This window comes from Galeopterus variegatus, unplaced genomic scaffold (genome assembly GCF_000696425.1).
Source record: "Galeopterus variegatus unplaced genomic scaffold, G_variegatus-3.0.2 Scaffold222, whole genome shotgun sequence".
NCBI classification, from domain to species: Eukaryota; Metazoa; Chordata; class Mammalia; order Dermoptera; family Cynocephalidae; genus Galeopterus; species Galeopterus variegatus.
In genome coordinates, this window is record NW_007726333.1 from 738,160 (window position 1) to 762,605 (window position 24,446).

The 24,446-nt window shown below is 39.4% G+C and overlaps 1 protein-coding gene across 1 annotated transcript in view; it reads right to left on the bottom strand.

Annotated features, from left to right (window-relative positions):
* Window positions 1-23,756, bottom strand: part of LOC103585216 (cGMP-dependent protein kinase 1-like) — a 384,465-nt gene extending 360,709 nt beyond the window's left edge. The window contains exon 1 of the mRNA XM_008566122.1: window positions 23,442-23,756. Coding sequence (XP_008564344.1) covers window positions 23,442-23,752 — 311 coding nt within the window. The 5' untranslated portion in view covers window positions 23,753-23,756. The remainder of the gene's footprint in view (window positions 1-23,441) is intronic.
* Window positions 23,757-24,446: the final 690 nt, after the last annotated feature.

Genomic DNA, 24,446 nt, shown 5'->3' on the forward strand with positions numbered 1-24,446 from the left:
ACTTAATATTTACTCTCCTAACATGTTCTCAGGAATACAATATATCATCATTAACTATAGTCACCATGTTATACAATATAATGATATCACACATATATTCTTTATGAATGTAAGTAACATATAAATCTAGACATAAACAAATCATAAAAGCTCCACAGTTTAAAAAAATTATATTTCTATCTCTGAAAAAAAGTAAAAACAATATACCTAAAGTTTTTCAGATCCTTTAAGTCTGCCAAAAGCCCTCAATTGCTTTTTCTGTGAATCAGTTGCCTTCAATAAAATGAAGAATCCTGTTTCCACTTTAACTGTAGATTTCTCTAGTATGCTTCAGATCTTTGATTTACAAAAATTTTATACCTACAAATCTTATTGGGGAAAGTATGTGAATCTATAAAGTGCTCAGGCAGACAGCAAGGTAATTTGCTTTGATTCAGAATGAGCTTCCCCGAGCAGGGCATATCGCACTGCTTCCAATACACAAGTTCACCTAAAAGCAGCAACGCAGGCACATTGGTTGGCTGATATCAAAAAATTCTCTTAATGTTGCACTGAAAACAACTGAAATTGCACTTAACTATAAGGTTTCCCTCAGTGAATTAGGCAGAAATAAGATTGGGGATATTAATTTTAAATGAAATTGCTTACTTTATTCTTAGAGGCAACTAAGGAAACAGGGAATTACAAAACACTCTAGCTGTGCCCACATAAATAAAGCCCCCAGCTTGAGCCTGGGAAAGTGTGCATTATCAGCACTTAGGTATTTGATTACAAAAACACAGAGAGCCAAACCATTTGATCAAAACATTTCAGTAGCTGACATAGGAGACAGAAACTATTAGAAAACTGCCTTTACATCAGCAACAACTGTGATTTCCAAGAACAATAATTTAAAAACTTCTAGAAACTAGAAGTCAGCATGGAAAATGAGAGAGCACAGAAGTAGGTATGAAGAGACCTAGGCTCCAGGCTGTTCCCCTCACTAGCTATGTTACTGTAGACACAAATTTTCCATATGTGTTTGCCATTGTATAATAAAGGGGAATGTGCTTGGCAATCACTATGGCCTTTTTAAAATTTAACATATGATGCTAAGTGACAGTGCTTTGTAGTGAAATGAGTAAGTGGTGTAGCTTCAGCCAGACCTGGGTTCAAATTCAGATTTCACTGGTGTATAGCGCTGTGACTTTGATCAAAAAGTCACAAAGTTTAATCTGTTGGAGCTTCAAGTGTCTCAAATGTTAATTGTGGATACTGTGGCTTGAATGTCCCACCAAGTTCATGTTGGAACTTAACCCCAAATATGATGGTGGAAGGTGATTGGATTGCAAGGACTATGTCCTCATAAATGGACTGATCCATTCATGGAGTAATGGGTTGATGTTTTAATGGGTGGTAATGGGCATGGTTCTGATGGCATTATAAGGAGAGTAAGTGAGAAGGTTAGCTCTCTCTTGCTTAGGCTATCCTTGCCATGTGGCACCCTGAGTCACTGTACAGCATCACCACCAAGAAGAAGGCTCTCACCCATGTGTTCCCTGCACCCTACACTTCCCAGCCTCCAAACTGTGAGAAATAAATTTCATTTCCTTATAAATTACCCAGCTCCAGGTATTCTGTTATAAACAACAGAAACAGACTAATACAGAAACCCAGTTACAAGAAGTGGGGTGTCGTTTATAATGAATACCTGGTAAAGTGGAAGTGGCTTTGGAACTGGGTGATGGGCAGAGGCTGGAAGAATTTAGAGGAGCAGCTAGAAAAAGCCTAGATTCTGGTGAGGACTTAGAAGACAAGAAGTCCAGAGAAAATTTGAAACTTCTTAGAGACTTGTTAAGTGGTGGTGATCACAATGCTGATAGAAACATGGACTGTAAAGACCATTCTGAGGAGGTCTCAGACAAAAAATGAGGAAAAGCTTATCAGAGCAAAAGTCACCCTTGTTATGAACTGAGAAAGAAAACTTGGCTGGATTGTATCCATGCCCCAAAATTTTATGGAATATGGAACTTAAAAGTAATGAAACAGGGTATTTAGTAGAAGAAAGTCTAGGTGGCAAAGCATTCTGGCAGCTGCATGGCTACTTGTAACTGCCTACACTGAGTTATGGCAGCAAAAGCATGATGCAAAGCTGAAATTTATAATTTAAAAGGAAGCAGAGTGAAAACTTAGAAAACTCTCAGCCTGGCCATATAAAGAGTGAAAAAAAAATGTGTTCAGGAGATGAAATCAAGGGTTTCATTTGCTAGGGAGATCAGGAAAAAAAGAATTGTCAACAGAATGGAAGAAAGACCTTGATGACATTTCAGAGATCTTCAAGCCTACCTCTCCTATCACAGGCCTGCAGGACTATGGAGACAGAATGGTTTCAGACAATTGGCCATATGGACCTTCCATGGGCTCCTGCCCAGAGCCCCCTCAGAATCTTCTCCCAGCACCCCAGCTGCTCACTGCACTCCAGCTGTTCTGGATGCTCAAGCCATGGCTACATTGGCTCTAAGTGTTTCTGGACCTGCTGCTTTGGAAGATACAAGCTGGAAACCTTGGAGGCGTCCAAGTAGGCGAACCAAGGAGGCGAACCAAGGTCTGCAGGTTCACAGAATGCAAGAGCTGTAAAAGAACAGGCAGCCCCACTTGGATTTCAAAGGACATATGGACAATCCCGGGGGCCCAGGAAGAAATCTGTCACAGGGGTGAAGTCACCACAGAGAGCCCTCATTAGAGCAATGCCAAGAGGAAATGTGAGGTCAGGGTCACAGCAGAGATCTTCCACCAGAGCTATGCATAGTGGAGCCATGGGAAAGGGACGGCTACTGTGACCCCAGAACTGTAGAGCTACCAGCATGCAATGCCAGCCTGGGAGAGCTGCAGTGTGGGCTGACCAAGGAAAGCCACAGAAGTACAGCTGCTAGAGGACTTAGGGGTCTGCTATGGATTGAATTATGTCCCCCAAAGTTCCATGTATTAGAAATTTAACCCCTACTGTGACAGTGTTAAGAGGGTGAAAAATCTTATGGCAATTGAAGGGTGGGGCCTTGAAGATGTGATTAGATTGTAAGGACCATGCCCAAGTGTATGGATTAATCCATCGAAGGTTTAATGGTGGTCATGGGCGTGGTTCTGATGGCTTTAGAAAGAGAGCATTGAGGAGGTTAGTCTCTCTCTGCTCAAGCAATCCGCCATTTTGCTATGTGATACCCTGCATCACTGTAGAGTCACTACCAAGAACAAGGCCCTCACCAGATTGTGTTCCCTGGACTTTGGACTTCCCGACCTCTGAAATTGTAAGCAATAAATATTGTTTCTTCATAAATTACTCAGTTTCCGGTATTTTGTTATAAGCAATAGAAACAGACTAATCCAGGGCCCAACCCCCACACCAGTGTGTAGAGGATTCCAGACATAGAGTCACGGAAGATTATTTTCCAGCTTTAAGATTTAATGCTTGTCCTGCTGGGTTCTGAACATGCTCAGGACCTGTTACCCCTTTATTTGGGCCTATTTCTCCCTTTTTGAATGGGAATAGGTGCCCTATGCTTATCCCACCATTGTCTCTTGGAAGTAGATAACTTGTTTGATTTCACAGATGAGACTTTGGACTTTTGTGATGAAACAAGTTAAGACTGTGATGATGAAATGAATGTATTTATATGTAAGAAGGACATGAGCTTTGGGGGAGAAGGGGTGGAATGCTGTGATTTGAATGTCCCCCCCAAGTTCATGTTAGAAAAACCCCCAATATGGTAGTGGAGGGTGGGACCTTTAAGAGGTGATTGGACTGTGAGGACTGTGCTCTCATAAATGGATCGATCCAATCATGGAGTAATGGGTTGATGGTTTCATGGGTGGTCATGTGCATGGTTGTGGTGGCTTTATAAGGAGAGTAAGTGAGCTTAGCTCTCCTGCTTAGGCTATCCTTACTATGTGACACCCTGAATCACTACAGAGAGTCACCACCAAGAGGAAGGCCCTCACCAGATGTCTTCCCTGGACCTTGGACTTCTTGGCCTCCAAACTGTAAGAAATAAATTTTATTTATTTATAAATTACCCAGTTCTAGGTAATTCTTTTATAAGCAACAGAAATAGACTAATATAGTAAACTAATGTAACTTTTGAAGATTGAAAAAAAATTTGAAATGTAAATGTCAGTACCCCTCATAGACTATACTGGTCCATAAACCCTTACGTATAAATTCAAAATCAAAAAACTCTAAAAACTAAAGTCTTAAATAAGTTCGCAGGAAATTCACTTGGTCACAGAATCTGACCTGAATTGACCACAAGTCTTTCTGTAGCTTTTATTTTCCCTGTTTAGGTAAATATCCATACATTTTGCTGAAGAAATGCAGGTATGTTTGTCTATGGAACGCTGTACTAAACCCCCAGGGGTGTAACAGAATCCATTCTATGTGTACTATTCATGCTGCCTTTCAAAAATCTGCAAAAAAAAAAAAAAAAAAAAATCTGAATTCCAATGCAACTTGAAGCCCAAAGATTTCAGGTAAGAATTATAAACCTATATTATGTTACGGATTTTAATTGTGCAGCACGTATTTCAATTTTTAGAATTCTATTATTTGTAGCTCAAAACCAAACATTACCCCTTCAATAAATAATTTGTACAAAATGAAAACATGTAGAACACAATTTTGTTCTCTAATTGCTAATACTAAGCTTTAATACTTTGTTTCAATTGTTATGTTTATCTCTCCCCTACTACGGACTCAATGCAAAGAACTGTTAGAAACTGAGAGCTATAAAATAACTAAAGGGAAAAGGAGAGGGGGAAAAAATACTAAGTGAGTGCTTTCTATGTCCCTGATACCACACTAGTCACTTGACATATGTACTTATACTTCTAATTTAAGTTTGAAATACAAGTCCTGTCCCTTGGTAACTTACAGTCTAGATCAGGACAGACAAATATCTTTCATTGTTCACCAAACACCTACCAAGAGCCAGGCACTGACCTGGGGCCTAGTTCCTGGATGAATAGAGGTAAGGGTTCATGGAGCTCTCTGGACAGATGAAAACCAGGAAACAAAAAAGTAAATAAATTCAGGTAATTAAAGTGCTGTTAAGAACTCAAGCTAAGGTAACGCAATAGAGAATGTGTGGGTTGTAATTAATTCTGTAGTCCTGTTCAGAAAAGGTGTATTTAAGGCAGTGATGAGGAGAGGGAGAGAGGGAGAGGGGGAGAGAGAGAGAGATAAGACATACATGGATATATATGAAAATACACGAAAAATATAATTAATGAAACAAAGGAGTTAAAATTTAGTATCAAAAGAATGTTAGACCTAAAAGAATTCAAACCTATAGGTATCCCAAAAGAGAAAGCATTTCAGACTGGTGCCAGCAGAGGCTTTAAGGAAACGAAAGGTGGATAGGCTTTAAATAGGAGCTAACCTGCCAAGTCGCAACAGAGTGTGAGCAGAGTGAGCTCCTGACAGGGAATCCCTGAGCCATTGTTCTGGGCACTGGGATGAACTGCCTTCAGTAATGTTCATGGTATAGTCAGCCACATTTAGTTCTAAATCCCCATCCTATTCTTTTAGGGGTTCTCAAACTTTAGGGCACTTCACAATCACCGAGAAGGGTTGTTAAAATATAGATTGTTGAGCCCCAACTCAGGATTTCTGTTTCAGTGAATATGGGGTGATATCTGAGAATCTGCATTTCTAAAAAGTTCCCAGATGAGACTGATCCAGGGCCCACACTTTGAGAAGTAGTTGGTCTCTGTATCGATTATGTTTTGCCCATCATTCTGGATTCTGCAAATAAACAAAACACGTAGAAAAAGTATCAACCTGAACAATAATTTATGGTGTGTTTTTAAAGATCTTATTGCATCGCATGCATTTTTATGAAACTGCTCCAAACCCTTTGTATATGTGTGTGTATATGTGTATCTCTAATATTTTAAATTCCTAATTGCCTTGTGCCTTATCAAAACTAGTTCCCACACACAAACATCACTCACTCCTCTTCTTTAAATAAGAAAATCCAAATTTGGCCAATGGAATTTAAAATGTCCAACTACTTATATAAATGAAGCTTGAAACTGAAGATTACTAGAAACATAAGAAATAGTTTATTGTCTCTGAAATCCCCTTTTATCAATCCCCAGTGAATCCTCAAAGATTATTCTTTGTTCTCTCAGATTGAAACTTCATTCCTAGTACCTGCACAATAAGAAAGAAAACTTACAGTATCACCTCGTTTCACTACTGAATAAGCAACAGATTTGGCAGTGTCCCCAATTGGCTCATAACCCAGAAGGCTTTGCACCAGGCAGGATTGACTGGCGTCAGAGAAAAGGCTTCTGGGGAATACAGCCAGCCAAGTATCAAGCCAGGATCATTAGTGAGACAAAGTGGAGTCAGATGTAACCACCTAAATCAGAGTTGTGTGCCACTGGGATTGCGACCACCTGCATTAGAGACCATTTATTCTCCTTCATCTGCTTCCAGCCCCACTGGCACAAGAACCCATTAGGATTCTTCCTTTAAAATAGTTTCTACCCTAAAAAGAGTTTTAATCGAAACCCTCCACTTTCTTCATGAAATCACCACCTCAGCCACATCTAAAGAACCGAAATTTCTTCCTTCCTCTCAGACCTTGTAAAGTTCTTTTGTCTTAATTTCTCTCATGTACACTTCTTCATTTCTTTCTTTCATATCTGTCCTTGCTGCTCTCATTTCAAAATCAGCTCCCTGATTAATTCTATGTTCACCTCAGGGATAATTTTTAACTTGTAGACTCTTCTCTTAATATTCCTTGGCAGAATATGCACAGAAGCCAAAAAGGCAAGTTGAAGGGTAACTTCAAATATATATCTTAGTGCTGAAAAAAATGGAAAAAATTGGAAAGTTGTAGAAAGGTATAAGTCATACAGTCTGCTTGCCTACTTATCTGTGTAGCTCAAGATAAATAACTCTTAGTATAGCAGCCAAAAGCATAGACTTTGGACGCAGGCAGCATTGTGCGGTCGTGGGCAAATTACTTAACATTTCTGAGTTTGCTTTACTTTTGTTGTCTCTAAAATAGAGTGATCAGTCTTTACTTTTTATAAATATTATGAAAATTAGACAAAATGCATATTAATCCCCCAGTACAATGCCTAAACACAGTAAGTATTTTATAAATGGCAACCTGCTACTATTATTCTTGTTACTGTTAATCAGGTAATTACCATGCTAGTATACCAGATCTAGGTACAAACTAAATTCTCCAGTCTCTGCATTACTCCAAAAACAACATAAAAATAGTTAGGCTGATTAAACTTTTCTGAAACCAATGAGATTTAATGTTTAATGCAACAACAAATGCCCTGGGTCCAAATACAGCCTTAACATTTTAAACTTCATTTAATAAACCATAAATTGATATCACATAGTCATTCAAGTAAATTGTTATCATTTGCAAAATAAGTTGCCTGTTTGTATGAAATGTACAGAAAAGGCAAATATATAAAGACAGAAGGCAGATAAGTGGTTGCCTGAGTTATGGAGTGAAGCAGGGATTGACTAAGTAGGCCCCAGGTAATTGTGGGAGATAATGAAAATGTTCCAAAACTGGATTGTGGTAATAGTTGCACAATTCTATAAATGTACAAACAATCCTTTTACTGTGGACATATAGTAGGTGAATTTTATGGTATGTAAATTATACCCCAATAAAGCTGTTAAAAAATAATCTATCTTTCCTGTAGTACATGACACATTTCACAATAAACTAGTATTTTTATTTTTATTCTAAAGCTTTCATTATCAGCTCATCATCACGACTGTCAAGAATTTGTCCAAGACCATTAATATATTTCTCCACAGGCTAACAGGGCTGTTATCACTGCTTTCACCCACAATGATATTGTTTTTGAAAAGATATCTCAAGATGCAATATCAAGGTCATTAACAGAAAGCATTTATAGGCTAAGATTATGTTCTGCATCTCATAGCTTCTCAGTCTGGACAGCAAATATTCAAGTTGGAAATGAATGGCTTTCAAACAGAAATCCATTATCAGTGAATAACTTCTACGCAAATATTTCAGGAAACAGAAAAGCCACTTTGCTCTAAATACTTTTGATGGACTGAAATCAAATCATTAAAGGAGTGGGTCTATAAAACTTTACTCCAGAGCAGCAATGCCATAGTCTACATTTACAATGGCCCTATGAGCTAAAATGAACGTTAAGAACAATATTACCACAATTTCACATAAATGCATCTGCAAAAAATGACCACTAAAAATTCCTCCTGTCTTTAGAGCGTAGACAGCTTTCTCTTGGGATAATGAAACTATTTTCATCATAATTTCTTTAACATAGTTTAAATATACAGCGCTCAGTTCAAACATGGCCAATCCATTCTTGACTTCTCTGTAAGCCTATAAGTGCTGGTTGAATAAAATAAACATCATTGTTATGGAACTTCAGGTTTGCCTATATTCAACCTTTCTTGCCTACCATTAGCCCACACAGAAGTCATGTGAAACTCTTGCTTTCACTCAATCTTCCTCTGAGTCATACCCAGCAAAGTCAAGCTAGGTGGCATTGGGCTCTGTTCCAGGTCCTTGTCATTACTGAGCCTATCTTTCTAACTCATGTTCTTTAGTTTAGTTTAGAGATGTCCATAGCACCTTAATAATGGAAATAATTGAAAATAAAAATGATGATAGGAATGACAACCTCAACAGCAACCATTTATTGAGTTCACACTATGATTTGGACACTGTGAAACATTATGTCTAATCATAGCATATTTATAATCCTCGTTTATAGTAGGAAATGGAAACTCAGGCAGACCCCATGTCACATACCTAGTTAGTGGTGAAGTAGCAATTGAGTTACAGCCCATGCTCTTATTCATGTACAGCTCTCTGTTCTGAGCCTACCTGCTTGTGATTTCCATAAATACATTGCTGTGGATTCTCAAGGCAATCTCATGAATGCATTAATTCCAAATAGAGTGTGGAAAGTAAGTTGAACTAAGTCTGAAAACCTATTGGACTTAACAGTGCCATTCACTTAAAAAATGTTCGATTTGGGTTATATTACCTCACCTCTTTGATCCTTAATCTTCTCATCTGTAAAACAGAGACGATCTGTCTTTCTTTATTCATTCAGATATTGTGAGGCGTAAATTAAATCATGCACATATTCATTATTCTAGCCAACGAATATAAGTTGTTATCAAACCACACTTTTACCATATAAAACAAAATCTCCAGTTGCACTGGTACCTAGGCCTCCTGGAAAAATAACCTCAGACATGCACAGAAGCATATAATCAGATGAGGTAAAAAGTTTTTTATAGGACTGGGTGTTCCCAGGTTCCATCCTGAAAAGCTAAAAGACAACATGTAAACAAAATCAAGCTTTAAACTTTTCCTGTTTTGTTTCAGTTAATGTTGAAGCAACCACCTAATTTAAAAGTATTTCATCATGAGTTTGATGGTCTCTACCATCTCATAATATTAAGATGTATGAAAGTTTTGGATAGTGAAAATTAACAAGCTCCTATCCTAAGCTTGACAGGATTTGTTAGTGAGAGTTCTGGCTGAGCCTGCAAAAGGAATTAAGAATTTGAAAACATTCTCTTACAACTATTTCCATGCTGTTTTTCTTAGCAATCAATTCATTTATTTTTCAAGATTAACCAATTTATGAGATTTTATGTTGCAGAGCTTGAGACTAGACATTTATTAGAGTTGGAGGACAAGTGTGCTTCCTTGGAAAGACACTTTACAATCACAGTTTATTCAAACAAGAAGGGACTTTTCAAGACTTTGTAATCCCAGAGGTGGAAAACTGAAATGTCTTCAGAGACCAAGCAGATGCTGAAAACAAATGGGCTTGCCCGGTGGCGCACTGGAGAGTGCGCCGCTTGGGAGCACGGTGGCGCTCCCGCAGAGGGTTCAGATCCCATGTGGAGACCGGTTGCCGCTCACTGGCTGAGCGCGGTGCGGGCGCAACACCGAGGGTTGCGATCCCGTTACTGGTCAGTAAAAAAGACAAAAAGGAAAAAAAAAAGAAAACAAAGGGCATGGGCTAGATCCAGACAGTATGCAGTGGCAGGGGCCATGATGTACTTGGGAAGCACAGGCAATTTCACAAAGGTGTGCCAAAGAAAGGGCATGGGCTAGATCCAGACAGTATTCAGTGGCAGGGGCCATGATGTACTTGGGAAGCACAGGCAATTTCACAAAGGTGTGCCAAAGAATGCAAATTCAACAGTTTCTAAAAGATTTTTCTGGCCAAACCAAACATGCCTACAAGCTCTACTGAGCTCAGTGACATGTTCCAATTTTCAAAATTTTAAATTTAAAAAATGAAGTATTCAAAAACCAGGAACATGAAGAGGCTTCATCTTGTCCTTTATTTGTCAACAAATTATTAAGCATCTGCTGTGTGCCCGCCATGTTTTGGGCTCCAAGGGTACAATGTGGAACAGCAGAGATGTTGGCCTTATTTTCCTGGAACTCACCATGTTTTGGGGGAAGTGGATGTTAACCAACTAATGACCAAAGATAGAAATTCACACTCTGATGGGCATGATGAAGGAAAAATACGCAGCACTCATTTGTCAACAAATTATTAAGCATCTGCTGTGTGCCGCCATGTTTTGGGCTCCAAGGGTACAATGTGGAACAGCAGAGACGTTGGCCTTATTTTCCTGGAACTCACCATGTTTTGGGGGAAGTGGATGTTAACCAAATAATGACCAAAGATAGAAATTCACACTCTGATGGGCATGATGAAGGAAAAATACGCAGCACTACAAAGTCCAACACTGAGAACTGAACATGACTACAGTCCAGGTATGCTGAGCCCAATCCATATTGGAAAAGCCCCAGAAAAGACAGTTCCTTTTCTAGCATAGACTCTAAAGCCACCAATCTTCAGGTGTGAAATGATTTATAGATGAAAAGAAGATGCATTACTGGGGATTGAATATCTCCCCAAAACTCACTGAAACTTGACACCTCTTGTAACAGTGTTAAAAAGGTGGGAAATCCAGTTATGGTATTTGAAAAGTGTGGCCTTTAAGAGGTGATTGGATTGTGATGACTATGCTCTCATGAATGGATTAATCCATTCATGGAGTACCAGGTTAATGGTTTAATAGGTTATCACAGATGTAGACTGATGGCTTTATAAGAAGAGCACGTGAAAGTTCTTGCTATTTTCGCCATGTGATACACTGTGTTGCCATAGAATTCTGTACAGAGGCTCCACCAAGAACAGCTCACTTGATGTATTCCCTGGATGTTGGATTTCCCAGCCTCTAAAACTGTAAGAAACAAATTTTATTTCTTTATGCAGTTTCAGGTATTCCGTTATAAGCAACAGAAAATGGACTAATAACACACATCTAGTATAGCTCTGCCCTATATTAGTTCCTTAATAAGTATTTGGTAAATGACTGAACAAACAAACAAATAACTGAAAATCAATCCATAGAAACTTTTATTAATTACAAGAATAATAAATAAGAGGGTAGTTGGTAAAGTTTCTAATAATAACTAAAGATGTTAATATTGGGAATAAAATAAGTAAGGAAATGAACCATTAGCAAACAGAGGGAATGTTTCTTTAAAATGGGAACTTGATTCAACAGGGACAAGTACAGGCTGTTTGAAAGTTTTTAAACAAACAAACAATATATATATATATGCAAGTACAAGATGGAAAAAACTTTCTATGTATAAAACAGCAAAAATTCTTTAGGCATGCATACCAAGGTATTTCATAAAATTAGTGGAAAGATTAATATCATCTTTCAATTTTATTTTTCCATGAACTTTGTGAAGTGCCCTCACAGTTGTATTTGATGACAATGTGAATATAATAGAAATACAGTATTATTGGGAAAAGAATTACCATGATACTCAGGTGTGCTAATCTCTAAAAGAGAATGCACCCATGACCATCATGGGTATTTGTGCAGAGGGTATATGAAAAATTACCAAAGAGCTACATGAAAGGAATAAGACTGCACAAAGGAATGGAAAGTAGGACTTCTGCTAAAAAATGAGTTATTAGAAAAGGTAGCTAAACAACACAGCATATGAAGAAAAGGCATGAGTTCTGAGGTCACACAGACCTGCGTTTGAGTGTTTCAGCTCACTCTTTTATTTTGGGCAAGTTGTTTAATTTCTCTGTGCCTCACTTTCTTCATCTGAAAAAATGGGATGATAACAGTACCTACTTTATCAGATGACTGTGAGAATTAAATGAGAAAATATACATAGCATATAGTAAGACAAATATTTTTAGTAATTATCATCACTATCACCAACATCATTATCATCATCATCACCACCATCAACAATTGACCAGTAAAGAAAAGGCTAAAAAGTGACAATTATGGCCTTCATTTTATATAGGGTTTCTGTGATGAAAAAAGAAATTATTTCTATAACCAGAAGAAGAAAAAAAAATCAAGAAAAAAAACTGAGCCTAGTTTGAGCAAGAGGAATTTTTAATATTATTTTATTCCCCTTCATGAAGATAAAGTAATGGATTGAGCTTCACAAATAAGTGTTGAAATCCATTAATGAGAGTCAAAAAGGAGGAGGAAAAAAACTTGTCATAGATGATTTAGAAACTCACTAGCAAGGGTTCACCTAGATACTATTTAATAACCTCTAAGTCCATCTAGCAGAAAATCCTACTCTTGCCAAGACAAATAAATGTATACTTGAGTCATTTTCCATCTATCACGTTGACAGTAATTCCTTGGGAATCCAGAAGACGAAGCATTGCTCTATTGTGATAGATGATTTACATAGCACGAGACTTGAGTGGTGGAACCAAAAGACAAGACAGGCCACAGAAGAGAAAGGATCACCCAAGAGTAGTCTCCTCTGTGATGAGCAGTGTTTCTGTTTTATACCTTAGGATAAAGGTTCTAGCAAAGTGTTTATTCAACTTTATCCAGCTCTCTTCACACCAATATCTTCACCAAAATATTTCAGTATTGGGTCTCTTGATCACTTCATTTCTGAGAGTATAGAGGTTTACTCTGGGTTGCTTAAAATAACCATGATTAGGAAGACTGCTTCACTTTTGATAGAAATAATAGGATACTCCTCAAATATAATTTTCTGAAACAATTTCTTAAATTATTCATAAACGTGGAAACAAATATCCAAATGCTTCTACGTGCCTAAATTCTTCATTTCTGGAAGTTTTTTTCTTAAATTATTGTTATTTTTAGGGGCATGGACTACACTCTTTTAGTAGTTGCCTAGCAAAAAGAAAACACTTTTTTTAGACTAGGCATTTCCCATTGAAAGTCAAAAAGAAGGGGAAATAAACATGTTAAGGCCTTAAGCAAAGCAATGAAAAAGCAAAGGCTAGATGAATTAATGATGTAAAAAGGTGATAAGAAGTTAATAAAAGATGATCCATTCACAGTGAGCTTGTTATTTTATTTATTTGCCACTCATTTCAATAAAGACTGTTTCAAAGTAACATCCATTTAATTTTATGCCACTCAATGCTACACAAACAAGGAATCATTTAGTTCCTGCTTGTTTTTTTTTTTTTTATTTCCAACAAGAGAATATAGGTCTCCTTACTACGTAATGCTAAAACATCTGGAAGGCAGAATCAGACAAATTATAATTTTTCATGTCATATTTTCCTTTTATGAAGAACAACAGAAAGTCTAAAGTAAGAGTTTAAAAAAAAAAAAAGAAAAGTGACTATCCTGATCAAGGCTACAACTATTAAAAAAATAAGTTAAAGCACATTTTCTTTCACAATATTTCTAAAGCCTTTTATATCTATAGTAAGAAATACTGCTCACACAAATGTACGATGGAGTTCAGTATCACGTTTTTATAAAGCCAGGTATTAAGTGAATGACTAGAAACTTTGAGCAATTCTTTCATTTTGCACTGTACCATACACTATGGGGAAAAACAAGGTTTTCCTACAACAATTCAGAATGGAACAAGTTCTATGGTATTAAGTAAAATCCATTTGCTCAAAATAACGAGAGACTTGCTGAATGGATCTTCCAGCTAAAAAACCACTCTTATTTATCTAAGTGTCTTCAGGCTTACTGTTCTAAGCTTTGGTATCCTCAGAGAGTTTCAAAATAAGAGGGTAGCAATTACCTAGAATGAATCATATAAAGTTCCACACTTGATAGAGCATGCAGTGTACATTCTAAAGTTTATTCCTCTGCATATTTTCTTATTTCCCTCTTCCCACTGACATAATGAGTTGCCATCGCAGACTTCGCAAAATGGCACCTGTCACTTTCAGATGCTGAATATTCCTCTGTGAAGGATATGGTGACACCCTGTCAAACCAATACAAATCTAAGCTAAGGCCATCTTCTCTGAGTCATCATGACACAGAACATATTACTCAGTCACCAATGATTAGGCAGAGTGTGTCTTATGAAGACGGAAGTGTGCTTACTTTTAAGAACGTTTCCCAGCCTCCTGCAGGTGCGGTAGTGTATGACCAATCCACCCAATAGTGCATCTGTAACAATAACTCCAGAGAGGTAGAACTTAGAATTCCCATTTCTCTTTCTCGTCATGACAATCCTTTTTTCTTTCCTCTTAGTCCATACTTAGAAGCACTGTCAAAACCATAATTTCTTGATAAAGCTGGGCCATTAAGGTGATCCAGAAAAGAAGATATTTTTCTCTCACATTATCTCATTATTCCTTCACCCAGATCTGGTGAAAGCTTTATATTACGACAATAAAACTGTTTCAGAAAATAGCAAAAGTATTTTGCTTAACTAGATCGTATTTGTCATCACTGACATTCAACACCATTAGCCAAATTAAACTAACTGGCTGATACAAAGTACAATGCTACTCCTTAAGAGCAGGTATGGTCTAGAAGTGAGAAAATGAAACTAAACATTAGAAGGTCAATAACACTAGGAGATTTTATTAAAATAATCTTGAAAATAATTTAAACTATTTACTTATGCTTTGGCTGGGCCTGAGTTACTCTATCTCCATATAGAAGTTAACGCAAAAAAAGAAATAAAAGTAGTTAATGTGATCATATCCACCTTTAAAAAAATCTGATGAAGTTTAAATTGCATTTAGGATCTTTAGACAGGCAAAGGTAATTAACATTTTATTTTTGATGCAGGTAAAAGTAGTATATGTTCATACTAAATTGTCGCTGATCTTTTCTGTACTAACCCCCATCCTTTCGTATCTGAAAATAAAAGAACACAAAGACACAGATATTTTCCCACGTCCTACCACTAACTCTTGCTCATCATTCTGTTTCTAACTACAAAGCCATAATAAGTGACACGTGCATTTGATTGTATTTCTTTATTGTTGCTAATTCCTCTTATCCCTCCCATTTAGATCCAATAATCAAATACACGACATGAAGTTGGATTCATAATGAAAGTGTTTACTTTCCTTATGATTAACTTCCCTGCGTAATTAATGTCCCCAATCCTCTGGGCAGACTTATTATATCTGCTCTGCTTTAACATGCTATCTGTCAGCTGAATACATTTTCATATTTTAGAAGGAGGGGGAAAGAGACAAGAAACTCATCTCTGACTCCAATTCTAAGAAGATTACTTTTACCAAAAAGTATTTGCGATTGTATTAGCTATTTTCATTGCTTTTATAGAGTGCTATATTGGCTGATGCTCACCTGAGAAGATAATGATTAAATGACACATGAATAGGTTCTTATTAGTGACCATTAGGTCAACTTGAGGAATTTTTAACAGTGATATCAGGGGAAAGAGGGGAAGCAAAAGACACAAAGAGTTGTCAACAGGGGTAGCAGTGAGTTCTGACTACAGGGTTTAGGAGTCTCATCTCCCCCAGAAGCCTTCCCGAGGACACCCCAGGATCTCTTGTCACAGGTGTCATCTCAGACCTCTCATCTGCCAGCAATGCCCACATCTGTGCACTCAAACCAAACTGTCTGGAAAGGGGGCTGAGAGGTGGATGTGCTCACTCGGCTTCCTCCGAAGCCTCCCCTGAAAGTACTTCTCAGCCTGAGCTCAGGCTGTTTGCCTTAAAAGGATAAAATATCTGTAGGGGAAAAAAACTGTAGCTGGCTGCAGAGACATCACATACCAGAAGGAGAGGCGCAACAAGCCCAGGACTGTTCTTCCACGAGGCACTCATCACTGTTTCTTCTTCACCAACTTCACACTGCACCGCAGCAGCTGGGACCCAAGGAAACAGTCTCACTGGTTAATGGGGAAGCTGCCCCCAGTGAGAGCGGAAAACAAACTCGGGAGGATGGCCGATCTTAATGTGTGTGATATTTGAACTGAGGCCAACACTCATAGCTGGCAGGAAAGGGGAAACATATTTACCCATTCAACAGAGCTGCTGCCACTTTTGTGTATCCGGGGTCCGTAGCAGGTAACCCCAGAGATAATACTGAAAACGACAGGTCCAGATACTATGGGGATTGGGAAGCTGGAGCTGCCCACTACACGGCAAGCAGGGATTTGGGTTGGTCAAAATGGACAAAGGAAGGCACTTGCCAAAGAATGGGAATTCAGCCTGGGCTGCATATTGGAATCACCTCAGGAGCTAAAATAATACACCTATATTTCAGGTCCACCCTAGGGCAATTGAATCAGCATCTCCGGAGGTGGTACCCCAGCAAAGATTCCCGGGCTGCATATTGGAATCACCTCGGGAGCTAAAATAATACACCTACATTTCAGGTCCACCCTAGGGCAATTGAATCAGCATCTCCGGAGGTGGTACCCCAGCAAAGATACTTTTTAAAGGTCCCTAGGTGATTCTCATATGCAACTAGGCCTGAGAACCAATAGACCAGGTAGGGTAATGATTACTTATTTGGGAGAATAAACAGTAAGACATTAACTAAATAGTGTATGCCTATAACTTGGCGCACACACACACAAAATCCACTACTGCTTTTTCAAGCCCCTAGTCCTTAAAGGTTTTAGCCAATAAAGACATTCAACTCTTTGGACGGAAAATTCATCCTGGTGCTCTGTTAAATCTCTCTCTCTCTCTCTCTCTCTCTCTCTCTCTCTCTCTCTCTCTCTCTCTCTCTCTCTCTTTCTCTCTCTTACACACACACAAAGACACACAAAGACACACACACACACCCTGTCATCTTCTATCAGAGTGGTTCCCAAGTTTTGCTGCACATTTGAATTAATTGGGGAATCTTTAAAAAATATTGATGCCTAGTTTCCACCCCTAGACATTCTGATTTTAATTGACTTGGGGTAAAGCCTAGGCATTTGATTTTTTTAAAGCTCCCCAGGTGATTCTAATGTGCAGCAAAGTTTGGGAACCACTGTCCTATCTTATTTCTTCCACTGCTCTCAAAGTACTTCTGCTTCCTGTTTAGTTACTGGTGAACAGGTACTCCCCTGAAAACAGCCTATATGTTATGCACTAGGTTTTCCTGCAACTACCTAATCCTCACACCCTTTTGGGAAGCAGGAGAGTCTAGTAGTCAGGGAGCCAGTCTCTGGAGTTCAAATTCAGGCTCAGCCTTTTACCAAGTGTGTGACCTTGAGCAACTTGCTTAGTTAATCTGAGCCTCAGTGTTCTGTTCCTCACGCTGTGAAATGAGGATAATCCAGAATCTTCCTCACCGAGTTGTGAAGCACAGGAGCAGTGCACAGCACAGAGCAAGTTCTCCATAATGTTAGCATTACGATGCTGACTAGCAGTGCAATTCTTGACCCATGAATTCAGAAACAGTGATGTGCAGCCTTGCTGCCCTAGCACAGAGCAAGTTCTCCATAATGTTAGCATTACGATGATGACTAGCAGTGCAATTCTTGACCCATGAATTCAGAAACAGTGATGTGCAGCCTTGCTGCCCTCATTCCCTTCCTCTTCACTGCGCACTGCACAAAGACCACCAAGCCCCCACTGATGTCAGATAGAGGGGATGGATGTTTCAAGGGGACAATGCAAAGCATTCAAAACAAGCACTGGTCTGAAGTGAAACATCTTCATGATTTTCTGCAAATATCTTGATATGACTCCCCAAGGAGGCAAGCCTTCAATATACTCCAATTTGGGTGTCTCCTCTGTGTCTGTCTTCACCCACAAATACCATCTTACTTGCAAATTCTGTTCCAGTCTTATCGCCTGTTTATTCGCCCACCAAGTGCATCATTGCATTCCAACTTTCTCGCAAATGTGGCATAGCTGTAATAATACTCATCTTGTTTTGCCCTTTTCTGTTCCCGCAATACACATCTCTTCTTCCCACTCTACTCTCCTGCTTTTCTCATATTAATAACTATGATTATAAAATCCACTTGGAAACAAGACACTTTGAGAGTGTACTATTAGTCCCACCTTGTGTTAAACATCTGTTTTGTGTAGCCGCAGTTTTTGTGCTATTGTTTATATTTACATGACAGTTTTGGAGGGAGAACATTCCTCTGCTCTTACAAACAAAATTACACTTAGAGAGTTCAAACAGGCTGCACATATTTAACCTCTCAGAAAATAAAATGTAAAGAGATGCCGAGGCATACATCTCTTTCTCTATCGTTATAGAAGATGGTGAGAGAGGAAAGTAGGATGGGTATCCGAAGGCTGGGTGTGAGGAAGTAGAGCAGGGCTGTCACGGAAGGGGTGGCAAACAGCACCAGCTCAACAATTCAGATTAGGATTCAAAATGCCACAGATGTGATTGCATAATAAGCTGTTGAGCATACTGGTAAATGCTGCTTTCAGCATGTGCTTATTTATCACATTGTCTTTTGCGTTCTTTGAGCTCGGAAGATTCAAGTCGGAAGGTTTGGAACGCTAGCAACAGGCCCAGGTCCCTGGGACAGGCAGCAGCACCTATGGTAGAGATGGCAGAAAGAGCAGCAGCCTGGTGTTCAAATCTGGTTGCTAGGATACCATGGAGACCCTCCATTGCTAGGCAGACAGAAAAAAATGTGTCCATATGCCTTATAACCTGCAAGCAGCAACAATAGAAACATCTTCTATCCTTCTGCCTTCTTCTATCCTTATCCATTAGAAATCCAAACTCAACTCTTTAGTGAAATAACAAGTAACAGGAGCTTGGAAATGTGGCCCAGTACAGCAAGGAAGCTGGTCATTTACATTCTCTGGTAGTCTCTAGGGCTACTCTATTTAAGGGCTTGTCAGTATTTTCATTATAAGCCCTACTTTAGGGGCACACACCTTGCCTGTGCTTCAAAACACCCTCATAGGGTTTTAGCAACCTGGTTTCATATATTTTTATAAAGACTTCCACAATTTCAATTTTACTGCATAGACTGTAATGTCAAATTAATGATCAAACTTAATTTGGAAACTCTATTACAGTAACATTAAGTCGGAATTTAACTCCTCCACAAAAACAGCAAAGATGAATTTCAAAAACCAACTTCAGGTTCAATTCTCATCTATGTCCAGTTTGCCCAGTTATGTGAGGAATCTGCAGTGCTAGTCTGTGGCATAAAATTAGATTATTTTCAATGGGAACATTTTGAAGCGAATGGAAAAAGGAACTTTTTTTTTTTTTAGAGTTTTAATCATCTGCTGCTTGCTTAAATTAAATACGCTTACCTAGTTGGTACGAGTATTACCAGGAAGGTGCTAGTGGGGTGTGGAGGGTTGGACTGACATTCTGTAATTCGAGGCTTTGCTAGTAGGTAACAATCAGTCTTCGGTGTAAAACACACACACACACACACACACACACACACAAATGATTCTTGATCATTCTAAAAACAGGCAGAATGCCCTCTCACCTACTTTACAAAGTCAGAGAAACTGAAATTCTCACTCTCAGTGGCTTAAACTCGCTTTTCCTCATCCCCTCCAGGGCACTCCAGTACAGCCACTAGTTGCTGCCATTCCCCAGATGTGCCCTGTTTTCTTTTGCTGCCTTGTCTCTTTGCTGGTGGCATGAAATGTATCTCCCCCACCCCCAACCCCACCACACCCCCTCTCACATCATTACCACTCACCTAAATCAAACACTTTAAATACCTCCACTTCCACAAGAGTTTCATACACCATAACATTAAATAAACTCAATCCTATTTTGCCAATTTAACTAACTCCTCTGTGACTTGCCTTACTCTACTTTCTAGAATACCTACTTGTTTGGCATTGCTAACCCCTTGTTCTCCTTGATGGCAGGACCTATGTCTCTCTCACCTCTAACGCATTACAATATTTTGCACATGACAGACATCCCATAAAAACATTAAACTGAGATTTAGGTCACACTTGGAATTTAATTCCCGCCTATGAAGAAATCTGTTTTAATAGTATGCCATCTACAATTACTCTGGTATTATAGAATTCTCTCAATTTCCTAGAGAATTTAACATACAGCACTTAGGAGGATTCTGTTTCTCTTGAGATACTGTCAAGGTTTAAAAGCTCATATAAGATTTTTTTTTAATTAATGCCTCAAAAATAAGAAAATATTTCTTCTTAAGCCCTTCCAAAGTAGGTTACAACCAAAAAGTGAAACATAACAGAACATGTCGTCATTCTCTGAAAGTCAGCAACCTCTGAGGTGAAACCAACAGTTTAACAAAAATACAGAGACACTAACAACTTTTGATAGGAACTCAAGCAAGTCTACATAGTCCAACCGAAATCACATGGAACACTGTGACATCAAAATGGGAAAGATGTGGGAATATTTACAATAGTTAAAGGGTTTAGATCAAAATATCAAAGAGTTAATGTTCTAACCTATTATAGAGTCAATTTTCAGGAATACAATGTCATGAAATAAAATTACTTTAAAAGTCCTTAAAAACTACCCTATATACATAACCAACAAGCTACCTGATCTCATATGCTTGATATAATTTTTTAAAAATTATAATCCTCAGAAGACAACCTCAGTAAGCAAAAATTAGGCAAACATATTTGCATAATTGAACAGAATGTGAGCTGGGCAGTTACTAGAAAAGAGAATGGAAATTTAACGGAAAGAGAATTGAAAACTAACATGAACGTGAATGTGAAATCAATTTTAGTCCATTTAGATGGTTTTATTTTAACTTGAACTCATAATCTATGTGTAAGTTTAAGAAAAATGGCTAAGTTTAAGTTGCACTAAAGATGAAATACAAAGACATAAACTAAACACTTGTTGCCAGTAAATCTGTATAATCAAATTATTCATAGTGAAATAAATTGAAACGCAAACAAGTCTTCTTCGGTTTGGCAAGTTTTCTTAATTCTTTGTGGAGCTTTCTTGTACAGCCATTCATTCAAATGGCATAAGATATAAACATTTTGCATACAATATACTTCTTTTTCACCTAAGAAAGGTGCACTATACCACTCAACCCAATTTTATCCTAGTTTTCTTTATATAAGTGTGAAAAAGAACAGATGTTTTTCCAAAATTATTTAAGCCTGGGAGACATTCTATCATTTTCTTCAATATATTTCTTCAGAATCACCAGAAGCATCATGGCAATACCTTACTAGCTGAGTTCTTTAAAACACTAGTGATTAAATAAATATCAGAATGCACAGCTTTGTTCAATAGATAAAATGGTTATTACAACGGGATATTGTGAATTACTAGTATTTGCTAATACTAATTTATTGTCATTTTCCACCATGGACTTCTTTTTAAAATCTAGTTATTCTACATGTCAAGCGTAAGAGGCTTCTAAAACTTAACCACATTCTACAGTTCATTCCATACTGCCTAGATTCTTTTAGATCTTCTCTAATACAATGTTTAGCTGGAGTTATCAGTGGCTTGATCATGCTTCATTATAAAACCTATAAAAATGGTCTTTTTATAAAAGCGGAGTTTGCTCTGTTACCCCAAAGTCCTGCACATACTAAAATGAGATCCTACGGAATGCTTAAAGATGCAGAGACCTGTCTTTGAGTTATTTTTTCATTATGCAAAATTTGGCCCAGGAGAGATGGTCATGTACCTCATTAGCTAAAACAGGCAAGCATGTCAGGACTGCAAATTAATTTACCAGAAAAAGTTGAAATGGATTTAGATTACTCAGGTTTCTAAGGCAGGTCTAAGTCTGCTGAACTATTAGGGCAACTTGGTAAGGTCAGAATCTCAGAAATGTTTGTCCTTTTGTCTCCGTCCCACTCCCTCGCAGAATACAAACTCCTCTTTATGCCAAACCTGCACGAGGAACAGCAAATGTTCCATGGGAACCACCACATAAAAGTACAACTTCAAGTTTTCAAAAGTGTGATTAGTACATACTCATGACCACTCAAAAATCCAATGAATATAAATGGAGATAATCAAGTATTTACTCTTTCTCCTTATATTAATTCCTGTGTTTATGAAATGAAAGATTCAAGGGATCTTGTATTATTATGTAACAGACATCATCCAGTGTTATGTAGTGACAAGCAGAGTGGCAAAATCTTTTGTTTTATCAATTGTGTCTTATCTATTAATTTATAATAGCATTCACTCAAGTGCTTGCCCTCATTCTTTGTTAACCTTATGTTCCTGCTACTTTACTCTCTAATGGACTGTGAGTTGAGCGTTGTATAACAAGTTTCATTCAATTTTCCCATCCAAGTTATGAAGACCACTGACATGAGAACTACACAGTTCTTTAAATGCTAGAACAATACCAGAGTGTTGCATTAGAAGCCAGGAAGGGGTAAGGCAAACAATGTGTCCACGTTGTAAAAAAGGAAAGTGTACATATCTATATTTGACCCTGGAAACATGCCACCCTCTTGGGAGATAAAGCTGCTGATTAGTAACATTATGCAAATTCCTTAAGGAAAATAAGCAATCTTCTCTCTCGGATGTTATGAAAAATATTTTTTTTTAAAACCCACAGACTAGTCTTCCATTTATGAATTGTAAATATCCAATTCAGGAAATCAAAAATTCTTCCTTTTTATATGCGTATTTGCTCATTTTTTACACTTTGATGATGACAGAACATCAGGTTTGAGGGGCACCAGCGTGAAGCGCCAGCCAGCATATGGAGAAATCCGGGAGAGCCAAAAAAGCATAGAAAGTAAGGGTGATATCAGACGCATTTCATTTCAAGTCTGATGAGCCTGCGTTTAGGATTCTCCAGCTGGGCAGGTTTGCCAGGGCTTTGGGGAGACGGGGGCTTTTTATTCCTCCTCTCACAGTCAGTCACTCACACACACGGTCACATACACTTGGGGCGCGTTCAAACTCTATGTACACTAGGTGGCATATATGAATGTATATGTATATTAAAAAAAAAATACCTTGACATCTGACAAAGACACGAAGGCAACGTATGTGCAGTGAGTCTGGCTCTGAGAAACGTGCACAGCCCCGCAAGAAGTGCCCGTTAAAATGAAACATTTCTGAGGATGAGGACAGACATGGCAAGCGGGAGGGGCGGGGGCCGACAGACAATACAGAGACCCGCAGCTCCCCGCCAGGGTGCCACCTGGACCCGGCGCGTAACCCCTGCTTACTGTGGGCTCTTGGGGTAGAAGGGCAGGGTCACATGGCTGAGATCCTGGATGTCGAAGGCGGTGGGCTCGGCGGAGATCGCCTGCCGCTTGGTGCGCGGCTCGCCCTGCAAGGTGCTCGCGCTCTGCTTCTGCGCCTGCTGGGTGGCTGGTCGGATCACCGAGCGGTACTTGTCCAGCTCGTTCTGCAGCTTCTGGATCAGTTCGTCCTTCTGATCCAACTCCAGCTCCAGCTCATCGATGAGAGCATCCCGCTGCCTCAGCTCCTCGATCTTCTCCTGGAGCGCGTACTGTAAATCCCGCAGGGTGCCCATGCTCCTCCGGGCTGCCGGGGGCTCCTTCCTGCCGCTGCTCCTCGTCTTGGGGCTTCCTCCCCTCTCCGATCAACTTTCCCCAAAGTCGCCGCTGCCTCCCGAGTGCAAAAGCTTCCTAGTGGAGACCAGAGCCAGCCCTGGCTTCTGAGCATGCCCAGTCTGCCGGCTCCAGCCACCGAGAGTTTCAGCGTGCAGATTCCACTTCTCCGAGCTTCCTGAGAGAGGCTGAGAGTGGGGATGAGCAAAGCAGCAGGTCCAACCCGGGATTAAACCTGAAACGCGCTGGGCGCCGCGGCGCGGGGGAGAAGAGCCGGGCGGCGCGGTGGCGGGCGAACGGGAGGAGGGGACGTGGATGGGGGGCTCCGAGGCAGCGGCTAGTCTGTCCGGGTCACTCGCTCCGGGCGCCAAAGGAAGCCGGCGATGTGTGTGGGGAGCCTGATAAACCTCTGGGGCGCGCTGGGGGGTGTGCAGGCGGAGCCAGGCGGGAGCACTACTTTGGGGGCGGGGAGGTGGAAGGGAGAGGGCAGGGAGGACCCCGGGCTAACTGGGGAGGCGTCAGCAGCCGGCTGCGGAGCATCCCAGTCTTGAGGCTATTGCGCTAAGATCCCGGCGACGTAGGAGGGCAGAGCGGACACTGCATCCCAAAAGCGCTGCCCTCTGGAGGGATTGTAACCACCAGCCTGACCAAGAAAAG